The 21,750-nt window shown below is 48.9% G+C and overlaps 1 protein-coding gene across 3 annotated transcripts in view; it reads left to right on the top strand.

Annotated features, from left to right (window-relative positions):
- Nucleotides 1-16,401, top strand: part of FBXL19 (F-box and leucine rich repeat protein 19) — a 33,700-nt gene extending 17,299 nt beyond the window's left edge. For all 3 annotated transcript variants that reach the window (XM_079950262.1, XM_079950260.1, XM_079950261.1), the window contains 5 exons: nucleotides 1,601-2,325; nucleotides 6,108-6,271; nucleotides 8,931-9,092; nucleotides 9,840-10,058; nucleotides 11,461-16,401. In XM_079950262.1, the coding sequence (XP_079806388.1) occupies nucleotides 1,601-2,325; nucleotides 6,108-6,271; nucleotides 8,931-9,092; nucleotides 9,840-10,058; nucleotides 11,461-11,684 (1,494 nt within the window). In that variant the 3' untranslated portion in view covers nucleotides 11,685-16,401. The remainder of the gene's footprint in view (nucleotides 1-1,600; nucleotides 2,326-6,107; nucleotides 6,272-8,930; nucleotides 9,093-9,839; nucleotides 10,059-11,460) is intronic.
- The last annotated feature ends 5,349 nt before the right edge of the window (nucleotides 16,402-21,750 follow it).

Here is a 21,750-nt window from a genome sequence, read left to right as displayed (position 1 = left end):
ACAACTATATCATTTATAGCCTGTCCATCTCAAAGCCACAAGGCAGGTAACGTCATATTGAAAACACTAAAATGCTCCTTAAAAAAATTACTGACCCTTAACATCTCTGGCTATTGGTTTTTCCAAACTTGCCCACTTTGTCCAGAAGACTTGGGCTTTGGTGAGTCTCCAGGCAACCTTGTTGATTAAAAAACAACAACCACGTTTCTGTCTTGTCTTCCAACAACAACGTTCGCCAAAGTGCCCTGCAAGCAACTGTTTGAAACAGTTTTGTTACAGAAACATTCCAAAGCAGGGCATGGCAGAAAAGCAGCGTCCAGTCAAAAACTGCTAAATGCTTGGTCAGAGATGCTGCTATGGCAGCAAAGTAGATTCTTTGCCCATCCCCATGGTTAGATTTGCGGACGAAGTGGTATCAGCCTCCTCCAGTCTGAAGGGGAGAGCAGCTGGACCTGGAGTTTTCTCTAGAGACCTTAACTAATCACTCACCTTTGTGGGTGCATTCCCCATCATCTAATCTGGACGTTGCGAAAGCAGCCGGATCACATAGAGGCCAGACTTAAAGGGCTTGCTCTCCGTTGATCTTGGGAGGTGGTTGGGGAGATGGTGGAATGCTTTATTCAGTCCACTTGCATCCCGCCTTGTCTTCTGTTGTGGAATTCCAAGCAGACTAGTACGTGGGAGCCCTGAGCCCAGGCTGTGTCTCTTGAGCGTTGAGAGTTGCATTTCATATATATCTAGGGTAGCAGGATGCTGGGATCTTCCCTCCTGGCAAGAATCCCTTGTTTTGAAATGAATATGTCAACCCTACCATTGGTAAGTGCCAGGTCTGGATTGACCGTAAAGCAAAATAAGCACATGCTTAGGACATTAAGGGAAGGGGGGGGCACCACAGAAATTTTCCATTGCTGGATTTACCATGGGGCAGCAACTTCACTTTTCAGTTCACAAATACTGAGACAAAATCTATCTACATTAATTCAGCTGTAAGATAGTAATTAAATTGTGTGTTTCATGGAATAAAGTGGAAGTGTACAAAAAAAAAAAAATAGACATTTTCCATCTTACTGTATGTTTTATTTCATTTCAAACAATAACAATTTATTACACGGTTTCTGTTTTGAATTAGATATATGTGGGGGTACCAAAATCTTTTAAAGTGCTTAGCTTTAGGGCCTCTAAAGGTCTTAATCCAGTCCTGGCAAATACCCTCTGGAAGGGAGGTCCTAGAATCGTAGAATTGGAAGGGACCACGAGGGTCATTTAGTCCAATCCCCTGCAATGTAGGAATCTTTTGCCCAACATGGGGCTTGAACCCCTAATCCTGAGATTAAGAGTCTCATACCAGCTGAGCTACCCCAGCTTCTTTTTCAAGACAACATGTGATGAAAAGGTCCAGGCAGGGTGGGATCGTGGTGCCCTCCAGAGAGTGGATTCCCAAAACACATCCACCCCTAGCCAGCATTACCAATGGTCAGGGATGATGGGAGTTGTAGTCCTGCAAACAGGGAGGGCATCCGGATGAAAGGCAAACCAAGCTAGCAACCCAGGGCACAAACTCTCGCACGAACTCTCTTGACTACCGGTCTTTCCTTTCCAGAAGCCGAAGGGTCCTCCGGGCCCCCTGGAGCCCTCCACGCAATCGGACAAGTCCCACCAGCGGGAAAAGTTGGAGCGCTTCAAGCAGATGTGCCAGATGTTGGAGCGGGTGAAGAACAGCAGCAGCTCGAGCTCCAGTTCGGACTCTGACTCCGACACGGACTCTCGGGGCTCGGACGGCTCCAGCGGGGGGGTGTCGAGCCGAGCCGCCTCCCCAGCCACCCGCTCCCAGCGCCTGGCTGCCCTGGGCTTCAGCGCCAGTGAGGACGATGAGGAAGAGGACGAGGAGGAAGAGGAGGAGGCGTCGGAGGGCGGGCGGCGCAACGGCAGCTCGGAGACGGCGCGCAACGGCAAGCAGCCGAAAGCTCGGGGGAACTCTCAGGAGAAAGAGAACAATCACCGGCCGACCAGCCGGGGCAGCGAGCGGGCCAAGCAGCAGGCGGGCGGGCGCAAGGCGGGCCGGCCCGCCGGGCAGACGGGCCTGCGCATGGTGGCGCGGACTCAGTTCCTCAACTGGCCCCTGGTGCCCTCGCCACCCAAGCCTCTGCTGCAGCTGGAGCGGCACGTGGTGCGTCCGCCGCCCGACAGCCCCGAGCCCGACTCCCTGCCCTTGGACAGCGGATCCGACCATATCATGCAGCGGGACGTTTGGTTGGCCGTCTTCCAATACCTCAGCTATCGGGAGCTGTGCGTCTGCATGAGGGTGTGCCGGACGTGGAGCCGTTGGTGAGTGCCGGGGTGGCCGGGGGCTTGCCCGGAGGAGCAGCGCGGGGAGCGCCAGAGAGGTCCCAGGGTGGGGGAGCAGGTTTTAGGTCGCACTCGTACAGCTGTTTCTTGCTGCGTTCCCTGAACCGCCTGGAGCCGTATTCTTTGGCAGACCCAGGATGGGGGACTGGGCCTATTCAGCAGCTGCGTAACCTGCGAATAGAGATGACGGTGAGACAGGAGTGCGAATGCCACAAGCGCTGATGGTGACACCGACGATCTCAGGATGGGAAGTAGAGCTGGGCGATAATCTGGTTTTCAACATCGTGATGTATCACCAACGAAACGTCACAATATGCTGATATCTCACGATGTCTGAAATAAGGATGTAGAGGTATTGGCTGACTTCACTTTTTTTCTGCGTTGTGATTTTTGCCGGCGCCTGCTCTTGTGATTCTTGTGAGTTGAGCCAGCAGAGATAACGGGGGGTGCAGAAATCGAGAGACACGTTGGCTGGCTTCACGGTTTCCCCCACATTGTGATTTCTGCATAGCACACATACATGCATAACGTGTTCCGTGATAGATTGCCAGTTCAAAAGTTATGAAACAGATGTCACAATACGGACTTCAAAACCGGTTCTGGATGATGTATCGATATCTCGCCCAGCCCTACTGGGGACTGCTGTGTCTGGAGGGAAGACTGGTCTGCGTCAGGGAGCCTTGCAATGTTCCGATGGAGATTTTCTGCCTGAGCTCATGCATGGGATTTCTGCCCATGTCATGAGTGGGGAGCTTATTTCTCCTTGCACTGAGCTGTGCATGGCACGGGAATGAACGGTGACCACGCACATGGGGTAAAACCAAGGTAAATGGGGTAAAACCAAGGGGGGTGCTCAGGGCCGCTATATTGGAGACGTCCCTTCCTTGAAATCCTGGACAGCTGCTGCCAGTCAGTGTTGCCAGCACTGAGCTAGATAAGCGCAGTACTGTAGTCCAACTTTATGGCAGGCAGGTTCCCAGGTACAGAGGCCAGCCTCTTCACATGTGTGCTCCTTGTTTCCTGGGTTACGCTCCCTGTTTCTCTTTATTTACTCAGTATCCTAAGAAGCTCTAATATCCAAGGAGCTCAGGGTGGCTGGTATCATTTATCTTCCTCCCTCTACTGTCACCCTCACGAGAGCGACCGGGCCAAGGTCATTTATGACCCAGGATCTCACTGGTCTCAAGGACTGCTGGGAAGTCCTCTCCCCCTAGATAGGCAGAGCGTCCTTGCTGGACATGCTTTGTAAAAGCAAGGCAAGCAGCAAAAGATGACTTGATCTTTGGAAGTTTCAACTGTGGGAAGGAAGAGGCCAAGGTCAATGAGGCAGAAATCAGTACAAACGCAGTGATATGCACTTGAGGTTTCTCTGTATGTGATAATGAAGGCTTCGGGGGGTTAAGAAACTGCCTTATCTTTCTGCTTTCAAGCCCTCTTCATCTTCAAGGCTTCTACGCATATCTATGTCAACCATCTTATTAATATTATTATTATCATCATCCATTTTTGGCAAAGCAAGGAGTAAGAAACAGGAGTCAGGTGGGGAAGGCAGAACAGTCTTGCACAGAAGGGGTTCAGAACTCAAATCGCCAAGGACAGTTGCCACGTTCCTCCCTGTGCTTGCCATCTTAGCCTGCTTTGGTGTCATTTGCCAGCAGCGGCTTGCCATGTGGATTGGTGGCAGGGAGGTGTTTTCTTCATGCCATTACAGAAAATTCCCACCGTCTTGCAGGTCTTCCTGCTGTGCGCAGGAAATGGAGCGGCTCTTTCTATGTGGCAGACCTCTTCTGTCTGAACATGGGGTCTTTAGCTATGTAGCTGTCAGAACCTAAAAGTGGGCTTTAAAACCATCAAAACACTTCCTTTTTTTAAAAAACCAACAACTTCCACCTTGCTAGTTTCACTTTCTGATGGGCAGGAAACATCTGCCCATGCCCAGCCCATGCGAAACGTATCAGGGCTATGGGGGTGGAGGAAAAGGGGTGGGGTGGGAGCATTCATTTGTATATTCATTGCCTTAGCGCAGAATGTGATGCTCCCTTTTGACTTCTCAAGAGTCGTGCTGGCATAAATTAGGGTTGCAGCTTGTCCTTGGCATTCAGAGGGTCCAGTGTTGAACTCCCAGCATCTCTAGTTTAAAGGATCTCTGGCAACCAGGTTTGGGAATCACGCCTTTTGGAGACTTTGGGTTTAAGACCAAAAGAAAGAAATATTAGCAAAGATATCCAAAGATTTCACACCTCAGAGGGGAAGTTTGTATTGGGGAAGTCCAGCTATACTTCTGGAAAGCTAGCCTGCCATTTCTGATGGTTCTCATTGAGGAGCCCCATCTCTCCCAGCAATTTCTGGGTCAAGCTGCAACATTTGATCATTTCAGGGTTGATTGATTACAGACCAATAAAGGCACTTCTATTTAACTGAGCTGAGCAACACAGAATTTTTTAAAAGTTTTTTCTTAATGCAGTTATGAAAGCAACAAGTGGCAGATGCAATATTCATTCTCACTCTAGGCAGGAATGGGAAAGCTGTTTTTGCACAGTGTTTGTTGTGAGGGATGTGTTCACCATCAAAGACCAATGGAAGGATGCCTTTCCCCCTCCAGAACTGTTTTTTTCCCCTTCTCGTTGTTGCATGCAGATGTAGACAGTTGACTTGATATGACTGGTCAGTTAAAAACTCATTGGATTGACTTCTGAGACACAGTTTGGAAGTAAATGAATGAAAGCTTTAGCTCAGGAATGAAGACCCTGTGACCTTCCACATGCCTTGTGAATGAGCCCCCCACCCCCTTAATAGCCTGCATATTGGGTTTTTACTAGCCAGCTAAGAGGCTGGTCTCCTGTGTTTCCATGCTGGAAAACCCCTTTCTTCACAGCCAATGCACAAAGGCAGGATAGTAGCCTTAAATCACCCTCTACCAAACAGGTTGGCAGAGCTGAGAGAGAGGCTTCTCTTCCTTTGCACAGGACAGAAACCCAAACGTCCTTGGGAAGGAAAGGAAAGATTTGCCCCTCCACCTCCACCAGCCCACTGAAGTTTTGGTCGCTTGTGGCTACTAGCCAAGTTAGGATCAGTGTTTGTCTGAATGTCAGTTTGCTGGGAATCCCAATCGGGAAGAGTTGCTGTGGCGCTCGGGTCCTGCCTGCCACCTTCCTGCAGGCACCTGCTTGGCCGCTGTGAGAGCAGAGTGCTGGACTTGGGCCTGATGCAGCAGGACTCCTCCTACATTAAGTACAATCCTGGATGCGTGTGGCTCTGTGGTCTAAACCACTAAGCCTCTTGGGGTTGCCGATTGGAAGGTCGGCGGTTTAAATCTCTGTGATGGGGTGAGCTCCCGTTGCTCTGTCCCAGCTTCTGGCAACCTAGCATTTCGAAAGCATGCCAGTGCAAGTAGATAAATAGGTACCATTGCGGCGGGTAGTTAAACGGTGTTTCCGTGTGCTCTGGTTTCCGTCATGGTGTTCCGTTGTGCCAGAAGCAGTTTAGTCATGCTGGCCACAGCACCCGGAAAGCTGTCTGCCGATAAACACTGGCTCTCTTGGCCTGAAAGCGAGATGAGCGCCGCAACCCCATAGTCACCTTTGACTGGTCTTAACCGTCCAGGGGTCCTTTACCTTATATATATATATAATCCTGGATGAACCCGCCAATTCTAAACCTTTTAGCCCTCCTAATGAATGATCGCTCACAGATGTGTTTTTGCACCCCTGCCATCTCCTGGGCTGAGTTCTCCCCTTCTGCCGCTCTTCCCCTCGCCCCAGGTGCTGTGACAAGCGGCTATGGACGCACATTGACCTGAGCCGTCGGAAATCCATCACTCCCTCCATGCTGAGCGGCATCATCCGCCGGCAGCCGGCCAGCCTTGACCTTAGCTGGACCAACATCTCCAAGAAGCAGCTAATGTGGCTTCTCAACAGGTTGCAAGGTATTGTGGGTGTTTTGTGGGGTGTGTGGGGTGTGTGGAGGAGCACTTACACCCCCTTTGCTAATCAAAAGTCTCAAGGTGGCGCACAATGATTTGAAGTTAGGCAGTGGTTTCTAGGGAGCGGCAAAAGCGGCTATATGAGCACACAGCCCAGTTGCAATGCTGCTGCTGGATCTCTGGGCCATGGCAGGTCTTGGCGGAAATCACCCCAGCCTGCAAACACCTGGTGTAGCAACTGGATGTTGTGGCTCAGAGGGAGCGTCTCTTTCAGCTTCTGTTTCCCAGCAGCCAGAGGCTCTGGAAGGAGCAAAAGTGCTTGCAGACCTACACACCCCGCCCTGGTCTTCAGATATTCCAGTTACGGTTGTTATCTGAATAAGTATCTCAGTTGGTTAGAGTGTGGTGCTGATAACGCCAAGATTGCAGGTTCGATCCCCATAAGGGACAGCTGCATATTCTTGCATCGCAAGGAGTTGGACGAGATGATCCTCCAGGTCCCTTCCAACTCTATGATTCCATGATTATTATTTATTAAATAATTGCAGGGAACCAGGCAGAGGGGCTTCTCGGTAGTGGCACCCACCCTGTGGAATGCCCTCCCATCAGATGTCAAGGGAAAAAACAACTATCTGACTTTTAGAAGACATCTGAAGGCAGTCTTGTTTAGGGAAGTTTTTAATGTTTGATGTTTTACTGTGTTTTTAATATTCTGTTGGGAGCCACCCCGAGTGGCCGGGGAAACCCAGCCAAATGGGCAGGGTATAACTAACTAACTAACTCACTCCCAGGGCAGTTCACACACACACACACACACAAAACATAAAGAAAATGAGAACAGGAAATATATAATACATAAACAAAAACAAACCAATAACACCCCCCCTCCCACAAGCACATTTAAAAGGCCATAGAATCTTTGATCAGCCAAAGGCCTGGTTATAAAGAAAATATTTTGCCTGGCACCTAAAAGGCAAGGCAAACCTCCCTGAAAGAGCATTCCGCAAATGGGGAGCTACCACAGAAAAGGCCCGTTCTCGTGTTGCCACCCTCCGGACCTCTCATGTAGGGGACACACGAAGAAGCGGCTCCCTGTCGCTAACTATCTGGGCCTCAGCAAAGTCATTGAGAAAGTAAGCCCAGCCGGAAGTAGACTTGAGTTGTCAGGGTTTGGCATATGGCTTTCAGGACTGAGTAGTAAAGAAGTTTTTGGGGCCTTGTTTGTTAGGAGGTGGGAGTTAATTGGCTAAAGGGTATGTCTGGTGTCCAGAAGGCGGACTGTGCCTAGGCTGTACCACTTTATTTTACTTCTTTAAGGCATTTGCATCCTGTTGTACAGCACAGAGAGGCTTTCAAGGCACCTTACAAAAATTATCACAGTCAAAATGATAGCCGTGTTTGATATCAGGATCCGAAACGTCCCCATGGCGACAGGGTTGTCCAGGTGGCATTTCCTGCCTTCGGCCTTGGTTTCCTTGGCGATGTCTTGGGAGGGCGGCCTGAGTGATTCAGGGGCAGACACTTCCGATAGAGGCGGGACCTCACTTTATGGAGTGGTCCCTCCCCATGCAACAGGGGGCGGAGGGACACCAATCCTTCTGCATGGAAAACCTGTGTGGTCATGAAATTGGGATGAAAAGAAGATAAGAAGCGAGTGGGGATGTTTTGGAGAATGTTTAAAAAGAGATGGCATTAAGCTTAACCTACAAGTGGGAATGAATATGCGATCAGCAGTGGGCAAGATAAACAAATCAAAGGGATGGAATAGGGTGGAGAAATAACAGTGAGGCAGCGAAACAAAGAGTTTGATCCAGGATGTTGATGAAGTCCATATAGGAACAGGATAAGATGACAAATGTATGTAAAAAACAATGACAACTGGGAAATGCATAAATAAAAATTAGATATATATATATATGAAAAACTGCATGACCAGGAAATGGGTTCCCTTGACACCTTCATGCCCCCCAAGTGGACTTTGTTTTGAGCAAAGGCATCCATTGGATGGGGTGGGGGGAGTCCCCACACCCTGGAATGCACCATGGTGTCAAATCCCTGGGTTTTTTATAATTATTTTTTAAAGAGTAAGTTTCTAGCATTTGAAGAACCTGTGATACAAGACAAAATATTTCCCTGCTTTTTCAAAATGAGAAATGAGCCTGCTTCCTCTTTCAGCATTTTACTTTACAAACAGGCGCCCCAGGAAAAAAATTCTGCTTCTGGAGAGGAGCATTGAATCAGGAGAGCCAACCCTCTCCCCCCACACTCTGAGTCTCACATGGAACAGCCCAGCCACAGATGTCCCACTTCAGGGAGCCACTCTGCCTTGAAGCAAGAAGTGGTTTGGTTGGGTGGGCAGCAGGTGGAGGAGATGGGGAGGCAGGGTCACAACCTAGAAGCAATTCCATACACAGGTGCAAGTCTCCTACACTCTAGCCTCTGCTCTCTGGGTGCGCAGAAGTCAGTGCCCCCCCAATCCTTTGCCCTCCAGGCTTCCTGCCCTCTTGACGGTGGGTGCGAGGGTATATTTTTTTAGTGGGGGGAGACCCTGAGCTGCGAGGCAGCACTCGTCACTTCTCAAAGGAAGTGGGGGCAGGACCAGCTGAAGGTGCGGAGGAGAACCTCAGTGACAAAGTGTCATCTCCTCATCCCCCCCCCCCAGGCCTCAAGGAACTCATCCTGACAGGCTGCTCTTGGTGCTCCGTGTCGGCGCTCAGCACAGCCAACTTCCCCTCCCTACGCCTCCTGGATTTGCGTTGGATCGAGGACGTCAAGGACTCTCACCTCCGCGAACTGCTGTTGCCTGCCCCGGATGCCAAGCCGGGTAAAACGGGGCGCGCAATGGGGCTGTGGGGGTGGAGAGGCCCTTTGGGGAAGGGCCCGCAGCCGACTCTGTTCCTTTCCTTCATCAAACTGCAGGCATAAAATAATGGATTGTGTTCCTTGCTCTCCCTGCAAAATTCTTCCAGGACATTAGCCATCATTAACTGTATATTACTGACCTGCACCTTTCAAACAATTGCTTAAAATTTGCAACCAATCACGTTCCATCCTGATTAGTTTTTTAGGTACCAGGGAATTTTTTGTTTCATGCCGTATGGACAACAGTCCTAGCTATCTTCCTCTGGAAATACTTGCTAAGAGAAGGGGATTAGTCTGTACTTAAGGTGATCCGTAAAAGTGGGCCCCTTGCTCATCAACCTGGAATCTGATTTCTTTATTTTTAAAAATACCACACCGTCACGTCCATTGCCTTGTTTCTTTGGCGGGGGGGTGTATGTGTGTGTGCGCGCTTCTGTTTCAGGGGCAGCCAAGGCAACTCCCTCTCAAAACTGGACTACAACTCCCATCAATCCTTGCCATTGGCTCAGCCGGCTGGAACCCATGGGAGTTGGAGTGCAGCAGCTTCCGGAGAGCTTCCTCGGATACAAAATCTGCAAATGCCGTTGAACAAACCTCAAACTGCCACCCTTTAACAGCAGCTTGAGCCGGCCGCCTCCGAAGGGGGTTGCGCCCTCTGGCCCGGCTGCCCCGCCTAACTCGTCTGCTTCCTTCCCCCTGCAACCGCCAGGCCAGACCGACAGTCGGGGTCGGCTCCAGAATGTTTCCGAGCTGCGGCTCTCTGGGCTGGACATCACGGACTCCTCACTGCGCTTGGTGATCCGGCACACGCCCCAGCTTGCCAAACTGGACCTGAGCCACTGCAACCACGTGGGCGACCAGTCTGTTAACCTGCTGACTGCTGCTAACTCCCCACTCCGAGAGACCCTTGCCGAGCTCAACCTCGCTGGTGAGTGTCGGGGATTTCCTTCCTCTCCCTGAATGTCGTTCCTCAGTCTTCTCTCTTACCAATTTTGGTTTGTCTCATTTATATTCCACCTTTCCTCCAAAGAGCTCAAGGTGGCAAACGTGGTTCTCCCCCAGCCCATTTTGATCCTCACAACAGCCCTGCGAGGCTGGTTAGGTTTTTGGATTTTGGATTTAATATCCCGCTTTAGACCTGAAGGAGTCTCAAAGCGGCTAACAATCTCCTTTCCCTTCCTCTCCCACAACAAACACTCTGTGAGGTGAGTGAGGCTGAGAAACTTCAGAGAAGTGTGACTGGCCCAAGGTCACCCAGCAGCTGCATGTGGAGGAGTGGAGAATCGAACCCGGTTCACCAGATTACGAGTCCACTGCTCTTAACCACTACACCACACTGGTTGACTGTCATAAGGTCAGCTTTGTTGGCGGGTGGGGATTTGAACCCTGGTCTCTCCCAGGCCATAGTCTGACACTCACTACACCATGTCGACTCTCTCCTGGTTGCTCTGGTACCAATCCTTTCCTGCTCTTTAGGCAAGTCTTATCGTAGGTCTTCACCACTTAGGACGTCCCTACTGGCTCTTTTTGGTTCTTATGCTGCCTATGCAAGCCTCAGTCATCTGCCCCCTTCTTTCCCTAGCCAGATCTGAATGTTGCAGGGAATGGTTGTCCTTAAAAACAACAACAACAAAACAGATGGAATTTTTATTGTTACCTCCACCTAGTCCCAAGCACAGCCTCAGAACTTCCAAGTGTGGCTCAGGAAAGAGACAAGAATGACTGTTTCTTGTCAGGAGACAATGCAAAGAGCAGCTAGACAACTGTGCAGGGTGTATCAGCCTTATAAGTGTGTGCTAGTTTTACAAGTTCTTAAACTATCATGGCTCCCAGCCATCCCCCCCAAATCCTAGGAATTGTAGTATGTTCATTCTATGCTGAGAATCTAATTAGAAAGACCAGTTCCCATAGTTCCCTCAGCCGATGAAATTACTATTAGGCCTGTTAAATATGTAGTGAAGATATGCCTTCCACCCTTAGAATAAGTGAACTTAGATATTTCCTATGCATGCCACCTAAAAAACCCAAAAAAACTTACATGCCACAGGCATGTTTGGTGGGTCGTTGGCTTGAAAAACTCCATCCCCGAGACCTCATTTTTTTGCGTCCTCACTTTCAAATTTCCCTGAATTCTTGCAAGCTGCAGATTTAGCCTATAGTTTGCTTTTCCATGCTGAGATAGTAATCTTGCCTTTTTGGAGGGCGGAGGCCTGGTCCCTGTTCCTTTGAGAACGAACCTGCTTTCCCCACACCAGGGGGGATCTGAAGCAAAACCTTTATTCCTGACTTTTGACCTGCCTGTTCTCCCTTTCCCTACCCCTTCTCCGCAGGGTGCAACCGGCTGACGGATCAGTGTTTGCCCCTTTTCCGCCGCTGCCCGCGCCTCTCCCGCATCGACCTGCGCACCTGCCACCACGTCACGCCCGAGGCCTGCGCCCGCTTTGCCGAGGACTCTGTCTCCAACAGCACCTCCGTCCCCCCGGCCCCTGGCTCGGCGCCTCCCGGGCCTCCTTTCCGTTGCCCCGAGGAGAAATTGCTGCTGAAGGACAGCTAATACCCGCCCTGGGGTGGAGGCGCAAGGGAGACTCTGCCTCGCCAGTCGGACAAACCGGACGCGGACTCTGAGAGAACCTTTTTACTTAAAGCCATGCACTGAACCGGAGTGGCGTCTCCACCCCCTCGACGTGCGCAGCTAAAGAAGAGGGGTGGAGGGTTGTGCTCCCCCCACCCCACCCCACTCCCCACCCCTGCCAGGGTGGGGGTCGGCCGCCTCTTGCTCCACCCCCCCCCCCTTGTTCCAGGACAGAGCCACGGAGTAAGTGGGGCCTGGGGTAGCCTTGTTGCTTTACAATGCTGGGAAAAGGCATTTTCCTCCTCCTCCCATCATGCACTGCGTCGTACTCTCCGCCCCCCCCAACCCCAACCTGTCTGTGCCGCAGTCGGTACCATGGTCTCTTTCTCTCGGGGTGAGGGGGGTTGACACACAGCCTTGAAATGCTGGCTCAGGAGGAAGGCAGCTTATTTTATGGTGTCAGGTTATTTTTTTCACTCCGGCCCCCTCCCCGATGCATATGTGCACTCCAACCTCCTCCATCCCGCCCCCCACATGCTGCCTTTATGATTTTGAAAGTGTGCGTGCCTGCCTGCCTATCTTTCCCCCTATCCCTCCCTCCCCAAGCACTCATTTTTTCAGTGCGGTTTTTACAAAGGGTGGGGCGGGGGAGCCAGGCAGCTGATACTTTGATCCCTCCTGCCCCCCTTCACTACACACCCACTGAAATTCCGTCCGCCCCACTTCCACTGGGAGGGCACAGGCCGTGGGTCACTACGCATACGCGGGGGCTGAATGTGCAGGCGGTTTCCCGCGGCCCAGATCTGGACCCCATGTTCCTGGCCCTGCAAGCCAAAACGATAACATCCCCCCCACATGTGCGCACGTGGCAATCTGTACACATGCCGTCTCCGCTGCTGTATTGTTTACACACGCACACACAATCGATATACACGCATGCGCACGCAAGCTGTGTGCGTGGAGACTCCCCGAAGAACGTCCGTCCCACGACACTTGCCTCCCCGTCTTTAGTCCCCAGCCGCCCCCCACCCCAGTTCACTGGTAGACCGTGCAGAAATTCAGAAGCTTGGGATATCCTTCCCAAAAACGCTTCGGATCCACCTTGTACGTCCCTGTGTGGAAACGCACATCAGAAGGCTGCAAGGGAGCACGCAAGGCCAAGTGTGACGTGAAACGTCCCGTCTCTCTCAGCGCTATCCCTTGCGCATGCAAGGAGCTCGTAAGGAGGGTGCGCCTTGAAAGTGCCACGGCCCTTCACATGTGCGCAGGCAGGCACGGCGCCTCTCCTGCTGCCCTCTGTCTGCACAGCACAGCTCCTAAGGCCTCCCCCTCAGGACACCATTCTGTACCGCGAAGGTAATGTTGGAGGAGCCACGTTGATAAATTAACACAGGGAGCGTCCTCTCTCCCCCTCCAGACAACTTTGGGGGTGTCGCTACCAGGAGCACCATAAAAAGGTGGTCGCTTGCACCAGTACATGTGAACCACGCACCAATTCTCCACCCTCACCCCCCCTAGCACATATACCTGTTAATCCAAACAGCCCTGCCTGCTGTCACCCCCCCTTGTGTATTCCTCTTCCATCCCATCCTGCCACCTCCGTCTACCATTCCACTCCAGCAGTATTTCCAACTTGGAAGTCATGATCCTTCCTTTCTATCTGCCCCCCCCCCCTCGGCCAGTAATGTGTGTCTGTGTCAGCCCCGGGGGGTGAGGTTTGGGGGCAAGCAAGATGAACGGCTGTCTTGCTGTGCTTGATTTTTACTTTTGAAAACCCCTCCCAGGAGAGGAGATGCCGCTGTCAGCCCTGATGCCTCCCGCCTTCTCTGCCAACCCCTCAAGCCCTTGTCCCACCCCACTTTCCTTCTTTGGTCCATAAGCTTTAATAACCACTTTTAAGGGAGGGGGGAGAGCAGAGAGCTGCGTTTTCTTTCCCAAGCACCACGCATGTTGGGCTTGGGTAGCCTTGTCTTAATTCTGGTCGCCCTCCTCTCGGCCGCGGAGTTGTCAAACTTGAACACACACGTTTCCCCCCTCCCCACCTCGGTTGCATTTTCTTCCCACCCCGTGCTCGTTCTTTCCCTTTTCTAAAGAGCGTGGTGGCAGGAGGAGGAGGAGGAGTGGGGGAAATACTGTAGAAAAAGGCACAAAAAAGAATGTTCTGGACCGAAGACGTGCCTGTTTGCCGGCCATTTCTTGGCTCCCTTCTGCAGCGGAGGTGGGATTGATGCGGCGAACGGGAGCTCCTCTTCCCTTCCGCTACGCTGGCCCGTCCCTGGAAGGGAGGCTGTTTGCAGCCGTCCAAGGTGCCCAGCTCTGCTCACTGAGCCATTTTTGCTTCGTTTCCTCCCAACGGGGATGGGACTCGGCTGGGTTTCGGGAGGGAGAGGCGGACAGTCACCAGTGTGGGGCATCATCGCAGGTCACCCGGATTCCCACAGCTTGGGTGGGGGGAAGCCTCCCTGCCGCCCCCCCAACCCAACTTTCTCGTTACAAAGATTTCCCGGAGCCCCTTCTCTTCCTCAGCCCCCTTCCCCTCCACCTCCACCTGGGTCCTCAGAGGGTGCCGCCATCATATGGGGAGGAAGAGGAGAAATGGCTTGAGGCTGGGTTGGGTGGTGGTTTTTCTTATTTTATTTTATTTTTGGTCAAATCGGTAACCATAACTACTTCTTTTTTTGTTTTGTTTTTTTGTTAATATATACTTGAACGTTCATTTATTACTAAAGCATTACTTGAAAAAACACACACGCAGCGATAGGTTGTGGAATCGGAGGCGAGGTTTTCGGTGTCTTTTTGTTTTTTTTAAGGTTCTGTTGGGTGCTTTTATATTGTTTTAAGAAAATTGGTTTTTGTCGTTGCTTTTTTAAAAATTTCATTTGTCCGTGGTGGTTTTTTTGTTTTGTTTTGTTTTTTGTTATTACTAAAATCCTTCCCTCTCACTTGATTAGCCAAAGAGGGCCAAGGTATCTTACTTTCTCCCCTTGCCCTGCTCCCTTCTTTTCTGGATTTCCCCTTCCCCATAGAAGAATTTCCCTCCTTCCACAGTCGCCTCTTAGAAGCTCCTAAAACAAAAAGAGTATTAAAGATGGTGAGGAGCTGTGGGGAGGGAGGGGGGCTAGGGTACAACGGAGGCAAGTGTGGGGCAAGGAAGGGAGGTCAGTATTGTGCATTTATGGTGGGGAGGGAGAAGATCAAACAGTCCTCTCCCCCCCAAACATCCTCAAAAAACGCTAACTCCCCTTTGGACACAGCATAAATGCGTACTACTTGATTCCAGAGCTCACCCTCCTTGGCGCAAATGAGGCCTGCTCTCACCACAGCAGCCTTTGCTCTGTTGCTTGTCTCCTCGATCTCAATTCCTCCTCCGACCAAAGGAGACCTGTACACTAAGAAATGGCAATTTATGGGTCTGGGTTTCACTGTGTGCTTTATGGATTGTGGAGGACGGGGAGAGGCAAAAACACGTAATGTAAAAGGAGTGGGGGTCACACTCCCCGTGCCATGCGGTGACCCCCACCCCAACCCCTCGGATTCCCCTGTCCAAACGAGGGGGACGGAGGTGCTGTTTTCAGACATATCGTTTAGGGTTTTTTGTTTTTTTAAGAAAAGAAAATATTTGTTTTTAATGGATGTTTTAACTAAGAAAAGAAAAATACCTCAGGTTTTAAAAGAAACGGTGAAGAGAGCGAGCGAGAGAGAGAAAGCGAGAATTGTCATCTAAGGGTGCGCTACTATGCTACAGACTGCTGCTTTGGGCGGGGGGCTGCGAGGGGTGGGAAGTCAGATGAACCCCAGAGGGGCAAAAATGCTCCCTTTGGACAAGGAGGGGGGCTGCAGGTGATAAGCCCACCCCTCCGCTCCCCCTTCCCCAACCACCCATAATTTCTCCCACCCGCAATCACTTGAAAGGCAAATGAGCATTAATATACAGGCAGCTGTCTCTCAAGCCTAAGCAGTTTGCTCCTGGAATGATAGAAGAATATGGGGGATGCATTTGCTATCACCCCCCCCCCACCGCAAAACGAAACAAAAAATCCTTTCCTCCCACCCCACAGATGTAGCCTCCCACAAAATGTTCCAAGGGATTTGCCCCCCAAGAGGTATAATATGGAACGTTTTCCGGTCACTGGAGTATTGCATACACAAAACCCCTTCCCCCAGTTTAGCGGACCAAAGCTATATTCCAGCTCCTCCTCGTTTCCTCCCCTCCAAGGCGATTTTCTCCATCTTTGGCTACAACTTTTAAACCGCACACACAGCCACGTTTTTTCTCCTCCTCCTCCTCCTCCTCCTCCTCACCTGTATCCACCTAGACAAAGATAAGCCCCAGGGAGGGGAGGTGGAGGGGAGATGGGAGAGAAAGAAAGAAAAAAAGAAAACTTTAAAGAATCCACTTTGGAGCAATGTGTCTTTCGCAATGTTTGACCTGCACATCTCTGTCCCAGACCCCCCACCCTTTGGGAACTGCTCAGATGCCGGGGAGGGGCGGGCGCGAGACCAGGTTCCAATCTGAATTTCAGGGGTTCTATTATTGTACAATAACTGTTTGCTATATAAACGAAAACTGAAAAAAAAAATCAAAAAAAGGAAGTATGTTTTGGTCTTAAAAAGCCTGTTTTTCATTATTTTCCCCCTCCCCTGGTTTTATTTTCCTTCCGAAAGAAATGTTGCGAATAAAAAATGTTGGGGTTTTTAATTAATTTTTATTATTATTTTCATTGGGTTCTGTTTTATGGTTTCTGGAAATATTTTTTCATAAACTCTCCTTTTGTTTTTTTTAAAGGTTTTAATTTGTTTTTATTTTGCGTTGGTCTGATAGCCGAGTGTTCTGGGGTTATTTTGGAGGCGGGGGGGTTGTCAGTGGAGAGAAGGGGATTTGCATTGTACAGTGTCTTTATTAAGACGGATGCATATCTGACCCCTCGAGATGCCATTTTGCCAGGACTGAAACTGGCGGCACCTTTCAGCTTTGAATCAGAAACTATTTCATTTTAGAGTGTGACTGCGAACTTCGGATGAGCTCACCTGTTGTGTTTCTGTGTGAATCACTGTTCTGAATGTGCCCCTGCCTGACGGTCAACAGGCCTTTGTCTCTATACCTGCATCAAAATTAGGTGGTAGAAAGTCTGTACAAGGTGAGACGAGAGGTCGAGGGTAGAAGTTCTGAATGCACTCCTTTAAAAAAAGGGGGGGGGAGAATTCTCTGCAAGTAGAAAAACTGGGAAAGGAGCTCCCTTCCTGAGATGCTAGTTCTTTACTTGCAGGGATTGATTTAATGCAAGGAACATTAGAAAAACAGCCTGAAGTGGTTCAGTCCCTCCGACCACCTCTCTCTTGTTGCATTTGTAGTATGGCACAGAGAGGCTCAAAAAGGCACCCAAGATGCTCTGCATTGTTTCTTTTCCCTTAGTAGATGAATCCTAATTCTGTCTGATCTCTCCATTCTGAGGGTGATTCTGCTCTGGTTCAGTCCCTTGGGAAGTTTCAAAGGGGGAGGAGGGTGCACAGTTCAGACTGACTCATTGAAAGATGCAGTCGGCAGCTTCCGGGGGGTGGGAAGCATACTTTGGGTTCACAGGTAGTTTAAATTTCCCAAGGTCACCCACTGATCTTCATGGTTAAGTAGAGATTTGAGCTTGGATCCAGCATTCGAACGCAGTACTGGCCCAGTATAATAATCAATTGATTATTATACTGGGCCAGTAAATAATCAATTGATTTATATGCCACTTAATACGAAAACAGGCTTCCACCCGGTATCAAAACCCGCTATAAAAATATAGAAACATCTTTAAAATACACAATAAAGCAATACCATTTGTTTTATTGAAACGGGAGTCTCTGGTTGAGAAATTCCTGTATAAACCTATGGTGCATAGGTATATCAAACCTATAAAACACGTGTTTATTTTGCAGACAGGCTTTATTTTGTCATTGAATCACTCACATACATAAATAAATAAAATATTTAAGCTTAGGGCCCAAACAGCTGATCAGGATCCCAAAAGGAAAATCCTAATGAAAAGATTACTTTTTAATCTTGTAGGCCACTTAACTTCTTCCACCCACCCCCAAGTCTTATTGCAAATGCTGTGTTTGAGACCCCCCTGTTTCAAAACAGTTTGTTAGACAGCTGAAGGGGGAAGGCACTGGTTATGGTTGACAACAAGGTTTGAACGTTATGGTTGGCACAAAAGAAGGAACTGCAAACACTCCAGAAGACCCAGTTCCAATCCCCGATACTTTTGATAAATAGGAAGGAGAAAGTAAGTTGTGTGTGAGCCTGACGGGACCAGGGTTTCACTCCATCTTTCTTGATGCTGTTCTGCATTATTTTTTAGCCCCCTCGGGTCTCCATAGCTAGGGTTGCCATATTTCAAAAAGTAAAAAGCAGGACACGACGAAAGTTGTTGGAGGTTGAGCCGGACGTACGGCAGCCCTACCACAGACGTACTCCAGGGCACAAGACTAGGTGTGTGAAGATGGTTGAGTTTCTTTGTTCTGATCTGGAAGCTTTTAGCCAGGTACCTTCTTCACCTGACCTGCTCTAAGGCTATTGATGGAAAAGAGATTCCTTTTCTCCGCTGAATTCCCTGCAGTTCCGGCTTTCAACCACTGCTGGGCAGTGGCACACAGGGCCGATTTCCCCACATTCAATTCCCTCCTTCCACTGGTTTGAATCCTCTCCCTGCTCAATATCCCTTCCCTTCAAGGGATTTTGTGTGTTACACCCTCGATGGATCTCATTCTGTTCCACATTTCTTCCGCTTTCATTTTTTTCTCCCCTTTTATTACAGTGGTACATTGGTTCTCAAACTTAATCAGTTCCAGAAATCCGTTCCAAAACCAAGGTGCGCTTTCCCATAGAAAGTACAGTGGTACCTCGGGTTACATACGTTTCAGGTTACAGGTTCCACTAACCCAGAAATATTACCTCAGGTTAAGAACTTTGCTTCAGAATGAGAACAGAAATCTTGCTCCGGCAGCGAAGCGGCAGCAGGAAGCCCCATTAGCTAAAGTGGTGCTTCAGGTTAAGAACAGTTTCAGGTTAAGAACAGACTTCTGGAATGAATTAAGTACTTAACCCGAGGTACCACTGTAATGCAAAATGGATTAATCTGTTCCAGACTTTAAAAAAAAATCCCTAAAACAGCACTTTAACATGAATTTTACTATCTAATGAGACCATTGATCCATAAAATGAAAGCAATAAACAATGTACTGCAGTCACACAATCAATCCCTCGGTAGCTGAACTGGGTTCCACACAATCACAAAAACAAAACAGAAAGAGCCGCAAAAACAAAAACAAAATAAATAGCAAAAACAGACAGACTTCAGCGTTAGCACTCAAAACGGAAGTGTGGCATTCAAAACGGAACATGTTTGGCTTCCCAAAAAAGTTTGCAAACCAGGTTCCAAGTCTTTTGAGTACCAAGGTGTTTGAGAACCAAGGTACCACTGTATTTGTAAAATTAAGTTCTCCTTGGCTGTTTGTAAGGGTGCTGAAAATTGCAGCTCTATGAGATGTAAATTACAGTTCCCGTTATTTTAAATGCAAGGGGATGCAGTCCATTCAATTGTCTCAGGATTTTGCCATCTCCTTCTGCCCCCACACCCTCCCTTCGCTGTGGGGCGAAGATGTAGAGTGGGCCTTTGCAGCATCTCCCAACTGACCCCCTTGCCCTTTCCACCTGCTTTGTGCCCCATCCGAAATGACTGCGCATGAAGGTGGCTTGTGACTGGCCGCAGGTCAGCCTCGCTGGCTTGCAACAGGCCCGAAGCAGCACATCTGTGGTCAGATTTCTTGGTTTTTAGACCAAACAATGCGACTTTAAAGCAAAAGTTGGCAACTCTGATTTTTAATCGGGACAGCAGTGCTGGGAGTGGGGGTGGTTGACAGACAGAGAAAATAATAAATTTATCCCAGTAGCAATCTCTGTGTGCTTAGGTATAAAAATCAGGGTAATTATTGTTTTTTAAAACCACATGTACAACAAGCGTACAAACATTGACTCAAATGCTAATCTAATCATAGGAAATTATCTGAGTAATGTATAAATACGACATCGTACTGCCATAAAAGTACAATGCTCATAATAAAAACGAATAGTCTGTCCCTGTGACATTAAAAGCAATAGCTTAACGTTTCGGTGTACCTGTTTCGGAGCAAATATTTTGCTCGGCATTTGTGTGACACAATTTGTAACACAGCCAACGGGGAGCCCCAAGATACGGAAAAACGGTTAAGTTTAAGGCTGAACTCCTATACAGTGGTACCTCAGGTTACATACACTTCAGGTTACATACACTTCAGGTTACAGACTCTGCTAACCCAGAAATATTACCTCGGTTTAAGAACTTTGCTTCAGGATGAGAACAGAAATTGTGCTCTGGTGGCGTGGCGGCAGCATGAGGCCCCATTAGCTAAAGTGGTGCTTCAGGTTAAGAACAGTTGCAGGTTAAGTACGGACCTCCGGAACAAATTAAGTACTTAACCTGAGGTACCACTGTATGCCAGTTTTCCCCAGCCTGGTGCCCACAAATATTTTGACTGGCAGCCATTCCTCAGCAAGTGAGTCAAATCATGAAAAGATTTGGTTCAGTTCCTGTTTAAGGTTCAGCTACAAATGAAGTTCTTCCAGGCCAGTTAATGTTCAGCAACTCCTTCAAGCACACTTGACCATCCAGTTCAGGTCAGGTTCACCTGCTCAAATGTAAATATAAGGCATGTTATTTATAATGATTTTTTTTTTTGGCACAGTGATAAAAACCAAACATGCCCTGTGTTGCTGGTGTGGCACTGCTGTGTCGCCTCACGTATGTGTTGTATGTTGACCAAACTTCTGCCCTAAATGAGAAGCCAGCTCAAGTCTCTGTTTAATGCTTCCCCTCCCAGAGAACTGGTTTCATCTGACGTGCCTTTTCTGGTGGAGCCAAGGAGTGTCCCCCATAGAATCATAGTTGGATGGGACCCTGAGGATCAACTAATGCAGGCATAGGCAAACACTGCGCTCCAGATGTTTTGGGACTACAACTCCCATCATCCCTAGCTAACAGGACCAGTGGTCAGGGATGATGGGAACTGTAGTCCCAAAACATCTGCAGGGCTGGATTTGCCTATGCCTGACCTAATGCAACCCTATGCAGGAATAGGCAGCTGTCCCTTCCGGGGATCAAACCTGCAACCTCAGCACTCTAGCCATATGGGCTGTCCAGGCTGCTCATATACATCAGGTGCTTTTATTATTATTTGTTAGATTTATATACTGTCCTTCATCAAAAGATCTCAGGGCGGGTATGAGGGGGTTTTCTCAGGGTGTGAAGATGAAGAAGCAAAGCTCTTGGCAAGATTCACTTCTCTGCACGTGGCTTGAAAATTAAAATACAATGGAGATACACAACTTTGTGCTTTATTATATTATCTCTCTTTTTTATTCTCTTTTTTTCTCCTGTCTTTTTTTCCTCATTCCCTCATTAATTTTTCTTCTTCTGTATTTTTAATTTTAATTTTATTTAGTTTGGTTTTTATTGTATCGCACGTTGAAAACTCTTAATGAAACTGATTAACAGAAAGATCTCAGGGCAGTTCACGAGATAAAAAAATACAAGATAAAAGCACGAACAGTTAAAACAGAAACAACAAAACAATAACCCACCCAAACCCATTTAAAATGCTGTAGTAGAATATTAATCGGCCAAGGGTTGTACTCTCATATTCTGAATCAGAAAACTCTTTTCTTTCATTCTTTCCCTGGTTTATTATGTTCATATCGCAACCTTCCTCCCAAAGGGGCCCAAGGTGGCAAACAACAAGTGATAAAACATCTTTAAAGGTATTTTTAAGTTCCAATACAGACGCAGCCGGATCTCCAAAGACATGTTGAGAAAACAGGAAGGTCTTTGGGAGCGGACTATCAGCCTGTGGATCGCGGCTTGAGCAGGTTCCCTGGATCCCTTTTACTCCCCGCCTGCCCCTTCAGAGAAGCGAGTTGCACGAAACTCCAAGGGCCTTACTTCTGAGTAATCCTGCACAGGGCCTGCGC

This window comes from Podarcis cretensis (assembly GCF_951804945.1).
Source record: "Podarcis cretensis genome assembly, chromosome: 13".
Taxonomy (NCBI): domain Eukaryota; kingdom Metazoa; phylum Chordata; class Lepidosauria; order Squamata; family Lacertidae; genus Podarcis; species Podarcis cretensis.
Note: the sequence above shows the minus strand (reverse complement) of the source record. Positions and strands in the feature narration are given on the sequence as shown.